The 18,308-nt window shown below is 45.1% G+C and overlaps 1 protein-coding gene across 1 annotated transcript; it reads left to right on the top strand.

Annotated features, from left to right (window-relative positions):
- Window positions 1-2,402: 2,402 nt before the first annotated feature.
- Window positions 2,403-17,906, top strand: CENPT (centromere protein T). The gene is made up of 13 exons (XM_055000613.1): window positions 2,403-2,551; window positions 4,825-4,906; window positions 6,383-6,476; window positions 7,604-7,740; window positions 8,427-8,460; window positions 9,823-9,968; window positions 10,457-11,017; window positions 12,606-12,827; window positions 14,085-14,315; window positions 14,727-14,823; window positions 16,091-16,255; window positions 16,554-16,658; window positions 17,539-17,906. Exons 1-13 carry the CDS (start codon window positions 2,477-2,479, stop codon window positions 17,666-17,668), a joined length of 2,079 nt encoding a protein of 692 aa, XP_054856588.1. The 5' UTR covers window positions 2,403-2,476; the 3' UTR covers window positions 17,669-17,906.
- The last annotated feature ends 402 nt before the right edge of the window (window positions 17,907-18,308 follow it).

Below are 18,308 nucleotides of genomic sequence, written 5' to 3' on the forward strand. Positions count from 1 at the left end.
TTTTATTGTAGCATAAGCTTTCAAGAATCAAGTTCTCTTCGTCAGATGCATGGTACAGAAACTGGTCAAATATAGAAGAGGAGGGGGGAGGAGGGGGGGAGAGAGAAGATGCAATTGAGTTGCATCCTCCCTGTCCCCCCCAATTGCATCTTCTCTCTCCTCCCCTCCTCCCCCCTCCTCTTCTATATTTGACCAGTTTCTGTACCATACATCTGACGAAGAGAACTTGATTCTCGAAAGCTTATGCTACAATAAAATTGGTTAGTCTTAAAGGTGCTACTGGACACTTTTTGATTCTGTGTGATTTAGCTGCTAAAGAGCAGTCCAAAGCTGGTCTTTATGGAAGTCCCATTTTATTGAATGGACCTTACTCCCAATAAATTGTTCTTGGTATAGCAGCCTCACTTCCCTGGCAAGTCCTGCCTGCTGCAGGTGCCCACCATCTTCCCCTCTGAGGTGTTAATGGGTATAAAACTATACCACCTCTGAAATGGTGGTCCCATTTAGCTATCATAGTTAATAGTGCTTGATGGATCTTTTCACCACAAATTTCTCTAATCCTCTTTTAAAACGACCAAAACCAACCATGAATACATTCAGTGTTTCATTGGTTAATGATAGGCTATGTGAAGAATTATTTCCATTGGCCCATCCTTAATTTATTGCCCACGAACTTCACTGGGGGCCCCTGAATTATAACGTTCTGGATAAGGGAGAAAACAATGTTTCTTTGCACTTTCTCCCCACCATGTATAATTTAATAAACCTGTCAGAACACAATGTGCTCCACAAACAATGTTATTACTTGAGAATTCGCTCACATACCTATGTCTTCTTCCTGCGTTTTATACCCGTCATGGTGTTTTTGTTCTTGATCCTGGCATTTCTAATGTTTCTCTGTTTCACAAGATATTCATCCTGGTCTCTTTTCTATTCTTTTGTTCTAAGATTCTTGTTGGTTTTACAGCTTCCAAATACTGAATGCCTAGGATTCTTTTCAAGTCTCCTGAGTGGCTGAATCAGTCCTGCATTTCAACAGTCATGGAATGTTCTAAATTCGTCTAATTCTAACTCCTAATTCCGGAGTTACTGGCTTTCATCTTTCCACTCCTCAGCCAACCTCATGCAGTTCTGTCCTAAATCTTGGAAGTATTAGGATAACAGTTGCAGTGGCTGCCACTGCTGAAAATTATTTCAGTGAAAGACCTGTTCAGAACAAAGTATACAAAAACCATAGTCAAATCTATGCTATATCAAAATTGCAACTATCTGCCTAATATATACCGGATATGCATGCCAAAGCCACCAGGATGCCTCTCTTGCTATGCTCTGCTTTAATGCCTTGGCTCATCAGATAAGATCAATGGCTGCCTATACTCGACTCTTCTCAGTGGATCCTCCCACACCTCCCGCAGTGATTTACCTGAGAAACAGTGCTATCCTATGGAGTTACTCTAATCTAAACTTTTAAATTTTAATGGTCTTAGAATGGATAAATCTATATATGATTATACTGAAAATCAGGCTTCCATGCTTACTCTGAAATCACTGGGTTTAAGACTAGGGTAACTCTGCATAGGATTGCACTGTTAGTATCATTTTTCAGAATGTGAAAAACAGAATATTTGGGGGTGATTTAATGAAGGGGATATTGTTGTGGTTTCCAATATTTGCTTTTTTCCTCACTCCATGTATCTGATGAAATGAGCTATGGTTCTCGAAAGCTCATACCCTAGAAATTTAGTTGGTCTCTAAAGTGCTAATGGACCTGAATCTTGTTCTTCTACTACAAACACAGCTAACTACCTTAGTTTATTAATGGTGCATACTGCTGACTTTTTAATTTTGTGATGTGCCTTGACCTGTGTGAACAATATTACTATAATTTGTATGAAGTATTTTTTTAAAGTCATAGCAAATGCAAGAAAACACATTGCTAATCTCCCCAATCGCCCAACCCCAATTTTGAATGTATCCAAAAACAGGCCTTTGAATCTTCAATGGTGACAATGATTTTATTGACTTATTTATGTTAAGTATAGTCCACCTGTTGCACTGAGACTCAAGGCGGATTACACAGCGTGAATCAATACAGTCAAAAGATATTTCAATAAACAATGTAATAGGGTCTATAAATGCAAATTTGCAAAGACTGGAAACCACGATGATGAGAATGCCTTCATCCTGTATCACTTTCCCTTGTAACGCCTCGTTCCAAAGTCTTAAATAGCTCAACTTCCGTTCCCCATCCCGAAGTAAAAACTACATCCCCCAAGGGGGAGTCGACGGAACTATCTTTCCCAGCAAACAATGCGCGTGGGTTTGAAGGGTGCGTTCTCGCGAGACTCGGACAGCCCTGCTTGAATTTCTGAGCGGGAGCGAGGCCGCCATTAGCCGTTTGGTCCTTCTTGGCGTCTCAGTAACTGTTCTCGTTTCAAAGTAGCCACCGGAGTGGGCCGGGCGACTCAGAAGAGCCATGTCCGCTCGCAGGCGGTCGGGCAGGCTCATGGCAGCTCCGCGGGTAACGAGGCGTTCCCTGCGCCTGGAGAAGGTAGGGAGCATGTGCCGGGTTGGTTGCCAACCTCCAGGTGTAACCGGGAGATTTCCCGGAATCACACTTGCTCTCTGGACTACACAGATGGTTCCCCTGGAGAAAATGACTGCTTAGGAGGGTGGACTCTTTGGCATTATACCCTGATGAGGCCCCTCCCCAAATCTCTAGGGGTTTCCTAACCCAGAGTAGGCAACTTTAGTTCCATTGTATGCTTACTTAGGAGTAGTTCTCGCTTAGGAGTTGGGCTATGGAAGCCTGGGTTCGAATCCTCCACACATAGCCAGTGAAGTGTGTTGCCCTCATTGTTGCTTTGCACAGGAAACTCAGGAAATGTTAAAGGTCTGAATAAGGTTTAGTTTACTCTTTATGTATTGGTGGTAGATCCAGAGGAGTTAGCCGTGTTAGTCTGTAGTAGCAAAATCGTAAAGAGTCCATTAGCACCTTTAAGACTAACCAACTTTACTGTATTTCTAGAGTATGGTGCATCTGACGAAGAGAACTGTGGTTCTCGAAAGCTTATGCTGCAGTAAAGTTGGTTAGTCTTAAAGGGGCTGCTGGACTCTTCATGTATTGGTGGAAATGTTTTCCGAGGCTTGTGCATTGGAGGATCGCCTCTGCCCTACAGACTTCGTTTTCCAATAAGAACATTGGGCTGGAAGGAATCCCAAAGGTCATCTAGTCCAACCCCCTATACAATGCAGTAAATTCACAGCTACCACCCCTCCCTTCCCAGTGACTGCTGCTTTATGCCAAGAGGAAGGCAAAAAATCCCTCTAGGATCTCTGATCAATCTGGCCTAGAGGAAAATTCCTTCTTGACCGAAAATTGGCAATCAGCACTATCCTGGGCATGTAAGAAAGGGTCACGAGAGCCTAGTGCTGGCCCATCCCTTCCTGCTCTCCTTCTCCTGCTCTTCTGTGTATGTTCATACTGAGTCACACAATCATCATTGTTGTCATAGCCTGTTAGGGCCTACTGTCAGTCGTCTGCACATGGGTGATGCCAAAGCATGTTAATATGTTTACTAAAAAATTGGTAGCAGAGCTGATAAATGCTAAAAACAGCTATAGTAGCTATGATACCTGTAAGATGATCCCCTGGCATACCTATGGGGAAAAAACCTAATCTTGCATTTGTGAAAATACTGTACACTATGCGCTTTTTAGAGTTTACATTATAAAATTTAATAGCATAAACGGTTGCTTTCTTAAACACTCTTAACCAAACTACACTCTCAGATCCTCTTTTGCAATACAGGGGTGATGCTGGCTTTGGATTGCTACAAGATAATGTCGGTGAAGTACTTTGTACACTGATGGTGCTTTCTTTAACAAAATCTACATTCACCTATTCAGAACAGGCAATAATTTGCATGAGATGTTAATCTGATTTATGAAAGCTGCTATCATAAGAGAGGGTGGCCCTTGTGTTAGATCGGGGGTATTTAGCCCATGGGTGGGGCCCTCAGTAGGACTGCAGTCTCCCCTGCTGGCTCATAAGCTCCTATAAACCTGCCATTCTTTTCTGCTACCTTTTAGAATGGTCTGATGCTCATGCGTGTGTGCACACACATGTGTGTGCATGTATGTGTGTAAAGAGCACAGGTGCTGGGCCTCTTGTTCCACCTTATCCACACGCTGAGAAAAGCAACAAGGCAAAGCCACTCGGCAATAGAGAAGATTTCTCTGTAGTTTTGACCCTTCGTTACTGGGTTATGCTTCCTGGTGCCAGTGTGTTGCTCCCCCCCCCCCCCCACTATCCCCAATTCTTCTGGTCTACTACCTACTCTGGTTGCCTTGACAGGCCTCTGATTTCTTGTCATGTGACTTCCTGTCATGTGATTGCAGTTTAGTAGATCCTGTACTACCTCCTAGGGGCTACAGGTGGATCCTAGGTCTGAAACGGTTAGAGGCGGGTGGGTTTAGAGGGCTTGGAGAAGAATGGGACCAGTTCATGGAGGGTGGGTTTTATCAATAGCAGTTAGCCATAGTCACTGTATGGATCCTCTAGTTGTCTTGTACCTCCAAAAATGAGACCCTGTGGCCAGAAGAGAGCTCCTGTCTTAATAAGCTTGTAGAATAAGTACACCCGTAAAGTTTTATTGTAGTATCATGGGGGTGTTTTTTATGCCACTTGCAGGCTGTTATTGGCTGCTTTTTATACTTTTTACTTTGTGTGTTGGCTCAAGCAGGCCTCTGGAGAGGTGGTGTATCCATTTTCTAAATAAATAACCTTGTTTGAGTGTCTGAAATGGTTTGTCATCTCTACAGGTCAATTTCCAAGAGTATAAAGGATTCCCTGCTCCGGATGTGGCAACGCCTCGAACTCTATTCCGGAAAGTCCTGCAGACCCGTAAGTAGAGAACAGGGTGGAGTGGGGAGAGGAAAGGGGTGAAGTATTGAACAAAACAGAGGAGGGTGTCTGTTTGTATCATTCGCAAGATCGCAACCTTGTACCCAAAAATAGTTGCTTCCAATAGATTTGGCATATTATAAAACTGAAAAAGATTTAGTCCTGTCTTTCACATAATTATTCAAAATATGAAGTAAAGTCAGCAGGACAAATGGTAGCTAGTACTTCTTAGAAGTGGTCTCATATTCTAGCCATACAAGGTTGCAGTTCACTTTCCTTCCTCCTCCCCCTTTTCTCTTTATAGATATGTTTATAGCCTTCTGCCTGTGCTGGTGGTTGGAACTGGAGGTGGAAGGAGTGGAATAGGGAACATTAATCAACATTTGGAAAAAATATATCAAATGAGTAAAGCAGGAAGTGTTAAAGTCATTACCCTTTTGTGCAGTGCCTTAATCAGTAAAAACAATTGTCCTCTGATTGCAGTCTAGACACTTCATTGTCTCTGGAAGAACACTTTGAAAGGTGCTAAAATCTCTGCCCCTTTACTGTTTCATTAGCGTTTCAACAAGCATCGTAGGGTTACTAATCAATTTCAAGTAATATTCAGTGAGTGCTTCAATAGCACACATCTGGCACACTTTGGGGAGTTTGGGGAAACCTGAGTTCATGATTTTCATGTCCCTTGACAGGTTTGTGCTATTGGAGCCTTTGGGCTCTACGCTCGAAAATTGGACTTCATGCTTCCACTGTTGCACCTTTAGGGCTGCAGTAACTTTGCATAGCTAGACACTCTACAGTATTTGCCCTTATTTCCTTAGAAAAAACGTGTGTGCGCATCTTTTCCAGTTGTTTAAAATCTCTTTCTGCTCCTTGTACTGGAGTTAAACCTGCAAGGCGATAAAAGAGTACTCCACTTTCCCTTTGCAGCTTGTCACCGGCACTTGCGACTGGCAAGCTTGTCGAGTAGATTTGAAAAAATGAAAGGATGCGTATTTTTTTGTCTCTTGCATTCCAAACTTTGGAACTTTCTTTTAGCTCTTCAGTATTTTTGTGTGTGAAGCTATCAACATATTTTCTAGTAACGGTATGTGTTTATCTTTAATTTGTCGCTGAATCTAGAACCACAATTCTGTGAGCTCTCTTATTTGAGATAATTGGAATGGTCTAAAATTTGAACGCTTCAAAAACCGAAACCGCAAGTGCATTAGTGTGGATGACTTACAGTGCAATCCTAAACAAAGTTACTCCAGTCTAAGCCCATTGGTTTCAGTGGTTTTAGACTGGAGTAAGTCTTCTTAGAATGGGGCTGTTAGTCTTCATTTCATGAGCACAGTCCATTTGATTTCTTTCTAGGGCAGTAACATTCTCTGCTTGACAGCTGCAGAAAGGAATATTATTCCTTCTCAACTTACTGCTGGCATTTTAAGGTGTGGTACTGTATGTAGAACTGTAAACTGCTGTATCTCTTCTCAACAGAGCCAATAGCCTCCCCTCTTGTTCCTGAAAAGGCTGATTCCCCCAAACCAGTGGAGACAACGTTCCAGATCCCTTCAAGGAATGCTGCTGACAGGTGAATGGCTTGTGAGGCTGAACTCCAAAGCATATTTACTTTGAATAATTCCTTTTGCAATCAGTGCAGTTTTCTGGTGAATAAACACACTTAGAATTGTGCAATATAACTGTTCCTTGCCTTGCTTCTGCCTTGCCTGTACCCAAAAGCAGACTATCAACTCATAAGCATGCTATTTCCCAGGAGGAGGCCTTCCTCCAGCTAAGGGAACCTACACTCTCCGTAGCAGCTCTTCTTTTTCTCCACTTCCATATATCTGGAGTCCTTGGGCCTGTCTAGCGGAGCCACGTTAAGCCCATTGCCTACATTGGTTCAGGCTTCTAAGTTCTTACAGGCCCAGTTTTGGCCTGGGAGCGGAATGTGCAGCTCAATTAATTGCACCTGTGAGCTGTTGCCTAGGGAAGGCGTCCTTGAGAGACAAGGGAGTCTTGGCTTCTCAGTTCTCAGGCTAGTAACGCTGATTGCAAGTGTGCCTCTGATTGGCTGACAATCATAGAAAAGATGGCTCCTCTCTGTTCTCACCACCACGCTACGCACTCTGACTGAGACTTCGTTGCTACCTTATTCCATCAGCATGTGAGAGACTTTGCTCCATGCCAGGCCTGAGATGACCAGACCTGCCTGGCATGGTTTATCGACTATGTTTGTGAGAGGCCTCAAGCCTCTTCAGAGAAATGCAAGTTAGCCAGCTTATGTTTTTAGTCAGTTAGCTATAGTAAAGAATAGGCAAGTTATTTGTTATTTTAATGCCATTTGCTTGTGCCTTAATAGAGTGGTTCCTGCACCTTGCGTTCACTCTTCTGAGTTCATAAACAACTATTATACATAAGCCTTGTGTCTTTGAGTATCTGACCAACTGTGTGCAGAATTCCCCAGAGAAAAGAATGTGGAGATTGGTGTATCTCATACAAACGGGGTGTTCCATCCTCCCAGGAGGCCTGCTAAGGGTCTGAGTGGCTGTGATTAGCACTTAGAACAGTGGGCAGGAGGTAGGTGACCCCCTGGACAGGGCCTCCTAATCGTCCACAGATAAGCTCCTCCTTCAGTACTGTCAGAACAATGCAGGCCCATTTCTTGTAATACTACATTTCATTTCCTGCTCTAAAAATCGTTCTTATTGTTTTTAGCAACCTAGAGATAAGTTTGTCTGACCCTGTTCCCAAAGAGACGCTTCGGCCTGCGCTTCTCAGAAATGGGAAGAAGAAGAAAGTCCGGCTGTCTGAGTTTGAGAGAGGTCTGGCTAAGCAACTTCCCTCCACCACAGGTGTGTGAGAGTTTTGTGATTCTGCCATTTCTTCAGCTATACAAAGGCTAAGAAAAATTTGGCTGCGGCTACAATAGATGCATCCTGAGAATATTCTGAATTGTGGTGCTCTAAGATTATCTGTAAAGGAAATTAGGGGGGGGGAGAGCAGCGGGGGGAATAAAACATGTTGCAGTTAACCAGACAAGAGTTATCAAGCCTCCTTGTTCTAAGGCAGTGGAAGCTGGAGAAACGGGCTTTTAAAAAAACTCCACTCCATCATCTGGAGAAATGTTGGGAGCGGTAAGAGTGATGCTAAAGGATCGCTTGTACTTTTGCCAAGTTCTGTATGCAGAGAAATGGGCCACGCATAACCATTGACGCTTTTTGCTGTGTCCGCCTGAAATATGGATTGGAGGTCAAAAGTGATCAGAAGGGGCCCACTTCTGCTGCTAGGAAGCTGCGTAAGTGGCAGACCTGCTGAGGGCCATATTTAAACTGGGGAAAAAAGTGGAGAATAAGTAAAGTAAACAGTCTCCCGATGTATGGTAATGAATTAGGGCTCTTCTCTCCTCCCACCGTGTAACTGGACTTCCTGTGGTAAAGTATGGTTTACTAATGCATTTGTGTGTTCTTGCAGGTAAAGCTTATGTACTGTGTTGGGGTATGGCCAACTAATATTTGCTTTGACTTTTTTTTTTTTAAAGCGAAGTCATTCTTGGACAACACATCTCTGACTGGGTGAGTTACGACCAAGAAATACCTTCGCTTGCTGATCATGAGAAACTACCGATTCTTCCTCTGAATGACATAAATCAGAGTGGTGACTATATGGGCCATGCTTGCTGTCTTTGGTCACTGTGCATTGTGAGCAGCTATATGAGTGTAGCTGGTTAATAGCAGCCTTGGAAGTATCGGCTGCAGTAGATTCACTGTATGTGAGAGTCCAGGATGTTTAAATTTCCCTGCAATTGATCCTGTAGTGTTGCATCATCCCACATCGGGCCTCTAAGCAAAAACAGTTCAGCTTCCTTTCTCGTTCTCTCCCCCTTCCGCTGCTTTAAAGATTTTTGTGTATCGCCTGGCAACTAGCTAAGGCGAGTAAAATCTTCCTGCTTCAGTAGCGTTAAATATGTTTATTTATTGAAGGATTTTTGTCTCATGCTGGGGGACACATATATACAATTTCTCCCCACCCACCCCTCCAAAAAATTTAAGCAGAGATATGCAAACAACCACTTAAGACACTCTTCCAGCAAGCGCTGGGATATAAAGGTACCTTGGGCTGATGCTGGTTCTTGGCCATGTGACTCACACAAGGCTGTAAGCTTCAGGCCAAGAGCTTTTTGCCTGTCACTGAAGGCTTCGGCCAAGCCCTGGCTTAAAGCAGAAACACAGTAGATGTTTGCCGTTTACCTAGGTTACCTGTTGATTGCCACAGCATATGGGTCACCCAGAAGTGAACATTTTAGTCTTTAAAATACTGTATTTCTTTGGTTCCTTGAGTACATGTAATTGACTGACGGCTGGCATAACAAGCTGCTTCTGTCCTCTTCTCTCAATGTTAAAGAATTTATTTTATCTATTTCTTTATTGTATTTTTAACCCACCCTTTCCTCAAGCGGCCTCAGAATGTATCTGCGATGAGGATGCATCTTTCAGAAGCATGGCATTTTTGTTTTAAGTACAGATCGTGTTTGTACTATTAATGGGGTTTGGGTGGCGGGGTTGTATGAGCCACTGCGTGCAATTGCAAGGGAACGCCACTATTTCCCTCTCCCTCTCAATCCAGCATCTTGTGGATAATAGTAAGCCATTACATTGGGCTAGTCACTATGTGGTTGGGTGAAGTTCTTGCAGCAGATGCTCCCAAGGCTTCTTGGCCACACGTGAGTCTTGATTTGAGCAGGGCCAAGATGGTTGAATTCCATGGCACGTGAAGGGCGTGGATTCCCTGCTGAGGGCCCAGGGTCCAGCAGGAAGATGGTGCAAGCGCTGCCTGATGATGCTGAGCACGGGGCCGCATGTTCTCTTTACTAATCTATAGAGAAATGCAAGAAGAACAATTAGCCTGATCCACGTAGACCGTTCTTATTTTCCCAGATCTCTTCAGGTCTCCCTTGGAACCCCAGTTTCACCACCGCCCGATGGAAAAAGAGGCTTAATCCGCAGGCCTAAGAGTTACAAAGGGGTTAATGTGATGACTTTCGAAGGAGGCATGGAACAAAACTTGCAGCAAATAAAAGGCGGTGAGTGTATTTTTCCTGACTATTTCAGTAGCATCCTTGGGGGGAAGGGGATGCAGAGTTAATGTATTCCCCAGTTTTTCAAGGGCAGAGCGAAGTTCTGAAAGTTTTAACCCAGCGGCTTGGAAGCCACATTGTGGCTTTTTGATACACTACCCATGGATCTTCTGAACACTGTTCCCCAGTTTGCCACCTTCCCCACATTTCAGGAAAGTGGTCGGGGCTCTTTCCTGGTAGGGCTTGTGATTGACAGGTGGTTCCCACCCTGAAACAGCCACTGCCAGAGTAACAGGTAAGCTGTGAGACTCCCTGAGGTGCAGGCCTCATGCCAGGGAGGGAAGCAAATGTGGCTCTTTAGACAGATGGCAATTGTGAACACGGCTCTCCACAAGACACAGGCTGAGTACTGCTAGTCTTACTGATGCATAGAAAGTAGTCAGGAAGGTTTCTCCACTTGGAAGTTAATATATTTTTAACATTTTTTCCAACAGCACAAAACCACTATGTAGGCTTGCATGTTTCAGACCGATCGAATGCCACAGATACTATGCAGGCTGACACAGAACTCTTTGCCCAGTCTCAACTCAGTAGTCAGAACAGACCGGGGCTTCCTGTTCCCCCATCTCAGCCTGCTTCTGCAAGGAAGTCTTTACCCCAGGAGAACACGCTGTCCTCTGCTGCAGACCTTCAGATACCTCAGCAGGGTGCAGACTCTGATATGGACGTTGGTGTGGCATGGCAGGACCAAAAAGACATTTCGATGCCAAGCTTTGAATGTGCTGATGGCACGGAAGATGTGCCCGAGGGAAGAACTGAGAGTCCAAGGGAAGATGAACATGAGAGAGAGCAAGCTATCGAGAGAGGAATGGTGTCAACACCCACCACTAGAGATGCTCCTGAGATGGATGCTGTGCCCCAGCAAAGCTCACTGTCCCCAGAGAGAGAGCAGCAAGAGAGCTTGAATGGAAACCATCTCACGGAGCGAGAAGAGAGCCTGCATTCCAATAATCTTGTGGAGCTACATTTGAGTCCCGAGGAGCCTCTGTCTAGTGGTATGTCTAGTGGTATTTACTTTCTCATCGAACCTAAACTTATTTTACCGCTTTAACAATGTAAAATGTGTCTGTAGTTAGCATACCAGACCATACTCTTTGACATATTTATATAATTTTGCAGTATCGATGCCATAGTTTTCTACGAGCAAAATTGTGACTATTCTGGATGCTATAGGGTGAGACAGAGAAGCAAGAGCTGCAAACTGTTTCACCCTATGCAACCTTTAAAAATGAGTCCTACATTAGGGTGATACCCCTGTGCTTCAGAATTTTTCTGGGCATTTACATCTCTAATTGGAATTACAGGAAATAGATCATTGAATCCTTTCATACTTAGTAATTTCTTTAGAATTTTGCTTGCCTCCAGCACACTCATTTTCTTGCTAAGAAAAGCCTCCTGTAGCATATGTAGGACAACTTTAGGTTACTAGGGAAATCTTATATTTCGTCCCTTCTTTCCCATTCCTGGGACTCTAATCTGGAGAACTGGGTTTGATTCCCCACTACTCCACTTGAAGCTCTCCAAAGCCCTCTCAGCCCCACCCACCTCACAGGGAGATTGTCATGAGGATGATAATAACATACTTTGTAAACTGCTCTGAATGGGCGTTAAGTTGTCCTGAATCAAATATTATTTTGCCTCTGTGAAGGAACAGACTTGCACCTTCTGTTCCTTTTGAACTCCCCCCACCCCCGCCCACGGGAAGTCTTTCTTTGGCACTGGTACCCCTTTCCCTCACTCCCAAGAAGTGCCCAAAACAACCTGGGTACCTGCTGCCACCAACAACCATGACAGCCTCTGCCGCTAGATGGAGTAATGAGTCTAGCACAGCGCACCTGCTTGGCTGCTGCACCCGCCCTCTTCACTCCCAAGCTAGCATGGGGGCAATTTGCTGCAGCTCTGCAAATCCAAGCTGTTGTGCTCCAGGGACGGCAAGCTACCCTGCTGCCTCTCCCTGTTACCTCATTTCAGATAACAAGACCAAATAGCTGTGGTGTTTTTCCAGAGATCAATGTTTAAAGTCTTCAAAATATAAGGAAGTTCGATAAAACAGTACACATGTTCTGTCCAAGCTTTGGGGATGAGCAGGGGATCAGAGGAAAGGTGAAAACAGGCAGTCCTCTATCCCTACAGTAAGTACTTTCTAAAGGATGGTTAATTTAGGACAGACGAGCTTTACTTGCAGAAGTTTAAAGTCCATTACCTTTAGATATCCTGGCTGAGACTTCTCTCCATTGTCCCTAGCCATGTGGACAAGATGGAGTCCCAGGGTAAAGTATAGTCCTTCTTGGCTTGTGATCCCAAGAGCAGCCCAAAGAACAAGAGAACTGAGAGTTTTATAGTCTGTGTTCCACCTGGGGGGTCATCTGGATCATCCTGGCCTAAACGGAAGGATTTACTTTCTAGCCACTTGGTCTTGGCTGCCTGTTCCTGCCTGCAGCTGAGCTTCTGTACATAGGCAGAGAGCAGTCACAATAACTGAAATATTGGGGTGAATATCAGGATGGGGGGCATTTCTTCACAGCCTCTCTGAAGTATATTGCCTAAATGCCTGTAACGCCTGTCCAACTTTTAACACTTCAGGTATTTCTACACCTAAGCCATCCTCACTGGTTGATGATAAACTCTCAGCGGTACCCACAGGCAGCCTGCGTGCCTTTGTGCAAGAAAAGCCTACCAAGCGTTCGGTGAAAGCAATAGTGGCACACATAATCGAGGAGTTGGATAGAAACATGGCTCCACATGTTGTGGATCAGGGTGTGTCGGGAGCAGACCTAGAAAAGGAGCCTTCCCCCAGCAAAGAGGGTAAGCGTATGCACAGTCTTCCAGGAAATGGGGCACAGTGCCAGCTTTACATTAACCAGTGCGCAGACCTCTTTTCAAAGGTAATGCGATGTCTTCCTTCTATCCCCCCCTTGCCCACTCCCAAAAGTCAATTGGGATCTTGCACGTGCTACTGAAAATGAAAGGAAACATTCTTCTGCTTCTAGTGGTTAGATCTCTCTGCGTTGTCTTGAACCAGTTCTTTCCTATATGACTTGGATTACCCCCCACACCCCCACATTGCTCAGAGATAGGAGTCAAATCAGAACAGGGTTGTGCCAGATTAGTAGAAGCATTGGAGTTCCTAATCTTAGGCCTCCTTCTGCTGCTATGTAACGGAGCATGAGAGGAGCCTCAGTGGATCATCAGACCAAAGCTCCATGCCATCCAGTGCTCCGTTTCCCACAGTGGCTAGCCAGATGCCCCCCACAATAAGGGCATGAAGGCAGCAGCTTGCTGTCATGCTCCTCAGCAGTCGGTATTAGTGTCATACCGCTTCAGCATATGGAAGTTCTTAACTAATGTTTTTGAAACCGTCTAAGCCAGGTGTAGGCAACTCCGGACACACGTGCCAACAGTGGCACACCCGACCATTTTGCTGGGCATCCAGAACCAGGTCTCTTCACCCAAGCAGCTGAGGCACTGGCAGCAGTGTGTACACCCACCATTGCCTCCCAGATCTGCACAGCTGTTAGCAGAGTCCAAAGTGATTTTTTTTTTTTACTTTGGCAATTGGGCTGGAAAAAGTTGCCTGTCTGTGATCTTAGCAAATGACCACCACAGCATCCTGTGGCAGTGGGTTCCATAGATTAACTTTTTACCTAAGGGTTTGGGTTTCCTCACCTCACTTACAAGGCTGTGTACATTTCCAGCATTTGTAGGGCTGCTTCATAATCAGTGGATGCTATGAATCTCACATGTCATCTTAAAGGGGGTTTCTGGAATGCAGAGAATAAGATGTGTGGGTAGTATAATCTCCATAGCCCAAGTGGAAGTGAGACACGAGCATCAGAGTTGTGCGTGGCTGTAGGGGTTTTTATTTTCATACTTGATCATGAACGTAGTGTACAACGCTGAATTCTCTTTCATGGACATGCTCTAGCAGCTTGTCACCCCTTGCCAAGCCCATAGCTGTAAAAGTCCGGGAAGCGGGGAATGTATCAGCATATGCCTGTGGGGTTTGTGGATGTGTTTCATCATCAATTAAAAAGCATTCATTATTTGCTGTTTGACATGTAGCTGCTCAGATTTCTCAAAGGACTAGAACTGGGAGTCTGACGAGGAGTGTAAGTGGACGGGATGCTGAGCTGTTAGAGAGGGAAGCTTTAGAAGATGGAGCAATTCAGCAATCTGGAAGTAAACCAAGAGAAGTGTCGGTCTTGGAAAGCGAAGCAGCTGTGGTGTCTGAAATTGAAATGGAACCTGAAGTTGAGGATATATCAGAGGCTGAAATGGACTCTGAGGATAATGGTGAGAAGACTCATTTGGCAGAAACGGTGGTGTGGGGAGAGTGATTGGGGTTGCAGACTCTGCCAGGGTAGACCAACAGGATTTGAAGTTGACCTTTAATGGAGTCCATTCTTGCAAATCCTTCTCCAGAACTAAGGGAACATTGTAGTTCTTATGAATATATTCCAATGGGCTTTGCCAGAAAATTCAGTCCTCCCCCAGTACCATACACGTTCCCAAATGACTTCCCAAGTGCTCTTGAATCAGAATTACTCAAAATTCCAGTTCCTCAGGTTCTTCTTGTGGAATATCAGATCAGCTCTGAAAAAGGAGGTGGCATGGTACTGAACGGTTGCCTCATTTCCCACCCATTCACTTCTGGTCTCCTTCCATACTGCCTGTTAAATTGCTTTATTTCTGTCCTCCCATCAGAGCCTCCAGTGAAGACACCAGCGTTTGTACGCCTGAAAGCCTTCCAGTGTTCCCCGTTGCTGTCCAGCCCATACACTCTAAAAGTGGCTGCCTCCAAGTAAGTACAGAGCCACAACTGGGGACAACTGAAACCTGGTTCAGAACCAGGTGTTGAAGCTGGGAAGTTTTGGCTGTGGCCTGAGATATTCTGCCCTACAGCACAGCAAGGGGCTCACTGACTAGCCTTCATAGGTAGCATCAGGGCTCATTTCGAGGGGGAACACGCAGGAACGCAGTTCCGGCAGTTCCCCAAAGAAGTCACATGTCAGGTGACCCTGCCCACCTGACTCTCAGCCATTTTGGGCCCGTTTCATCCTGGATTGGGGCCGATACGGCCCGGATTGGACCTCTTGACAGGTGGTGGATCACTCTCCTGTTCAGCAGCAGCCCAATCCTGACCATTTTGGGCCCCTTTTTGGCCATTTTCAGCCCCTTTTTGCCATTTTCGGTCCTGAATAGCCAGGATAGGTTATGTCAGGGGGTGGGGCATATGCAAATCAGTTATGCTAATGCCACATTTCCAGTGCTGTCAAGGGGTGTGGCATATGCTAATGAGTTATGCTAATGAGTTCTTCCAGCTCTTTTTCTACAAAATGACACCTGGGTAGCATAGTGATCTGTTTCTTGGCTGTGGCTGCAGCACGCAAGCACTGAGAGTACCACTGCTTAATTCTGTCTGGAAGCCATGCTCTGTGACCCAGAAATCCTGCCTCCAGCCTCAGGAATGGCAGTGGTGGCTGGTGGGTTGTTCAGTGGTGGAGGGGAGGTACTCTGTACATGCTCAGATTTGCCTTAGACTTCTCTGCAACTCCTCTGATTCTGTGCCTGTCGTGTTAGAACAGCCTTGAGGTTGTGGCTGCTAGTAGAAGAATGGACCTAGAAGCTCCTAGTTATCATTTTCACAAATAAACTCTTCTGCCAGATTATTTTCTGAGCAGAGCTGCTTTACAGGTTTCCTGAGTTGCTGGGGGAGCAAAATCCAAGAAGCTCAGAATGCCTGGCTAGCATTTCCCCCCCGTTTTTGACTGTACCAGCAAGCCCTATGGCCAAAGGGCCTTAGTAAAATGTGTTACCAGTAGAGGGCCAATTCAAGCTACATTTTCTGCTTTATTGGTCCACCTGTCAGGAAGCCATCACATTATGAGGGATGAGATGTGATGAATTGTTTTCTTTTTTTCAGTATGGCAAAAGTAATACGAGGTTTCTTTGAGAGTGAAAATAATTGTACAACTTCAGGATTCTGTCCTGAGCATCTTGAAGTGTGTCCGCCATTCCCTTTGCTGTGGAGCTTACTTCTTTCTATAGCTTGGTTCTTTCTCTCAAAGGTCTGCTTCAGAACAGCCGTCAAAGAAGCAAATCCCAAAAGAATCTAAGAAGGCACGCAGAGCAAAACGTGAGCCGGGTCTCTCCAGCAACTGGGTAAAAAAGATATTCAGCCACTATGCAAGGATGCCGGTGGCTAAAGATGCTTTCCAGGCTGTGGAGAAGTGGTGAGTAATTGCGAATAGAGCATCTTCACAGATTAATGCTCTGTGGAAAGGGGAAGAGGTTGTCTGCTACACAACCTGGGGAAAACCAGACCACTCTGATGCAGCATCAAGAATGTTACAGCATCAGTACCCTGCATCTTCACCTCCCATTGCTCACATTTTTGAAGGTCGTCTTTTTCTTGAGCATGTAGTTCTACAGGTTCGGAGCTGAGGTTCTCTGGCAGGGGCAGCACAATCCATTTTAGAGCAAGGGGCAGCTACATCTCGGCCAACTCGCTTTCTGTCCCAACTTTTCTAGTGTGAACCTGTACTTCAAACATCTGAGTGATGACCTGGAGGCCTACACAAACCATGCTAGGAGGAAAACGATCGAATCGGCAGATCTGGAGCTTCTCATGAGGCGGTAAGGGACGGCTGTGCCTTCTTTCAAGGAGCATCGCACCCAAGAGGAGGGATGCTCCAGCTCTGCATCGTGTGTTTCGGAAAACAGGTCTCCCCAGGAGCAGGTGGATGGACTCTGGGAGGGCGGGCACAGGTTCTTGAACTCCACAGAATATACAACAACATTTGATTTATAATACAGCACTTCAGGACAACTTAATACCACACTTAGAGCGGTTTACAAAATGGGTTATTATCCTCATGACAATCACCCTGGGAGGTGGGTGGGGCTGAGAGAGCTGTGACCGACCCATGGTCACCCAGCTGGCTTCAAGCGGAGAATCAAACCTGCCTCTCCAGATTAGAGTCCTGCTGCTTTTAACCACTACACCAAACTACATAGTCATGCAGTTTCTTGGAAGCCAATTCCCTGCCTTTAAAAAAAAAATGCGTAAGGCAATCTCTAAGCGCTTCTTCAGTTGTCTGCCCTTTTCCTTACACATTCCAGACTGCTTGGTTTGGTTTTGTTCTGTTAGAGAAACTTTTCAGCAGAGTGTTTTCGAAGGGCCTGTTTCCAACAACCGGTGCCCAAAGCAGTAGTTGCTTTTCGGGGTGTATACACTACAGTAGGGAAACTACTGTACAAAGTACAAACTTTGAAAGGCCGTGGGAGGTGCTGCTTCCTTTCCTGGAATGAGAGTCTAATGGATGTTAACTTGCTGATCACACTCGGATCACTTACACTGAAATGCTTTCCAGTAGCATCCCAAAAAGATCTATCATGCCAAAGCAGTTCCAGTTTACAAAGCTTTGGTGTGGTAAATGTAATGATCTTTAAACAAATCAAGATGAACTCAACTCAGTCATATGTCCTCCTCCCCTTTCTTCCCTCTTTTCTTCAGGCAAGGGCTGATTACTGACAAGATGCCTTTAAATGTCCTAATAGAGCGTCACTTGCCTCTGGAGTATAGGAAATTACTAATTCCTGTTGCCACCAGTGGAAATAAAGTCATCCCGCTCAATGCACGGTGACATTTCGGCAGAGTGTCTGATGCTGGAGACAGATAAGACCCCACTTGGTGAAAGATATGTGGGGCTAGAACTGGAGTGGACAGAGCCCTACCAAACAGACTTGGCTGTACATAGAGGGGATGTGGAAAACCTTGACATTATGAAAAATTTCTCTGATGCCCTTCCCCCAAGTTTTTGTGATACAGAAGCTATGTTGTTTCTTTACTTGTACTGTGGTTGTAAATAAAATGATGTTTTGTTGAGCACCCAAGCTTTGTTTGTGGTTTGAAGCATATTTTAAGAGGACACACAATATGACTGATTTTCCTTGTATTTCAAACACAGGGCGAATCCACACTTATCCGGCACAGCGCTAAGCAGGCGGAGTGAGAGCGTCTTTCTGGTGCGTTTTATGACATCATCGCGCCACGAGAGCGGCATCATGGTGCGATGACGTCATAAATCGCGCCAGAAAGACGCTCTCACTTTGCCTGCTTAGCGCTGTGCCGGTAAGTGTGGATTCACCCACAGAAAACTCTTTAGCGGTAGTTGTTTAGGAGATTGAGTTAATTGAAACATTTGCCACAAAACTCTTGGACATAGTCAAAAAAATTTTACGTTATTTTGGAGACCATTCCCTGGAGGGAAAATATGTTGACTT

This window comes from Eublepharis macularius, chromosome 16 (assembly GCF_028583425.1).
Source record: "Eublepharis macularius isolate TG4126 chromosome 16, MPM_Emac_v1.0, whole genome shotgun sequence".
Lineage (NCBI taxonomy): Eukaryota > Metazoa > Chordata > Lepidosauria > Squamata > Eublepharidae > Eublepharis > Eublepharis macularius.

Bases quoted from the DNA above. Each gene is read 5' to 3' on its own strand.
- CENPT (XM_055000613.1), top strand. From the start codon at position 2,477: ATGTCCGCTCGCAGGCGGTCGGGCAGGCTCATGGCAGCTCCGCGGGTA. The intron at 9,969-10,456 runs GTGAGTGTATTT...TTTTTCCAACAG, and splicing joins CTTGCAGCAAATAAAAGGCG to CACAAAACCACTATGTAGGC. The intron at 12,828-14,084 runs GTAAGCGTATGC...TTTGACATGTAG, and splicing joins GCCTTCCCCCAGCAAAGAGG to CTGCTCAGATTTCTCAAAGG.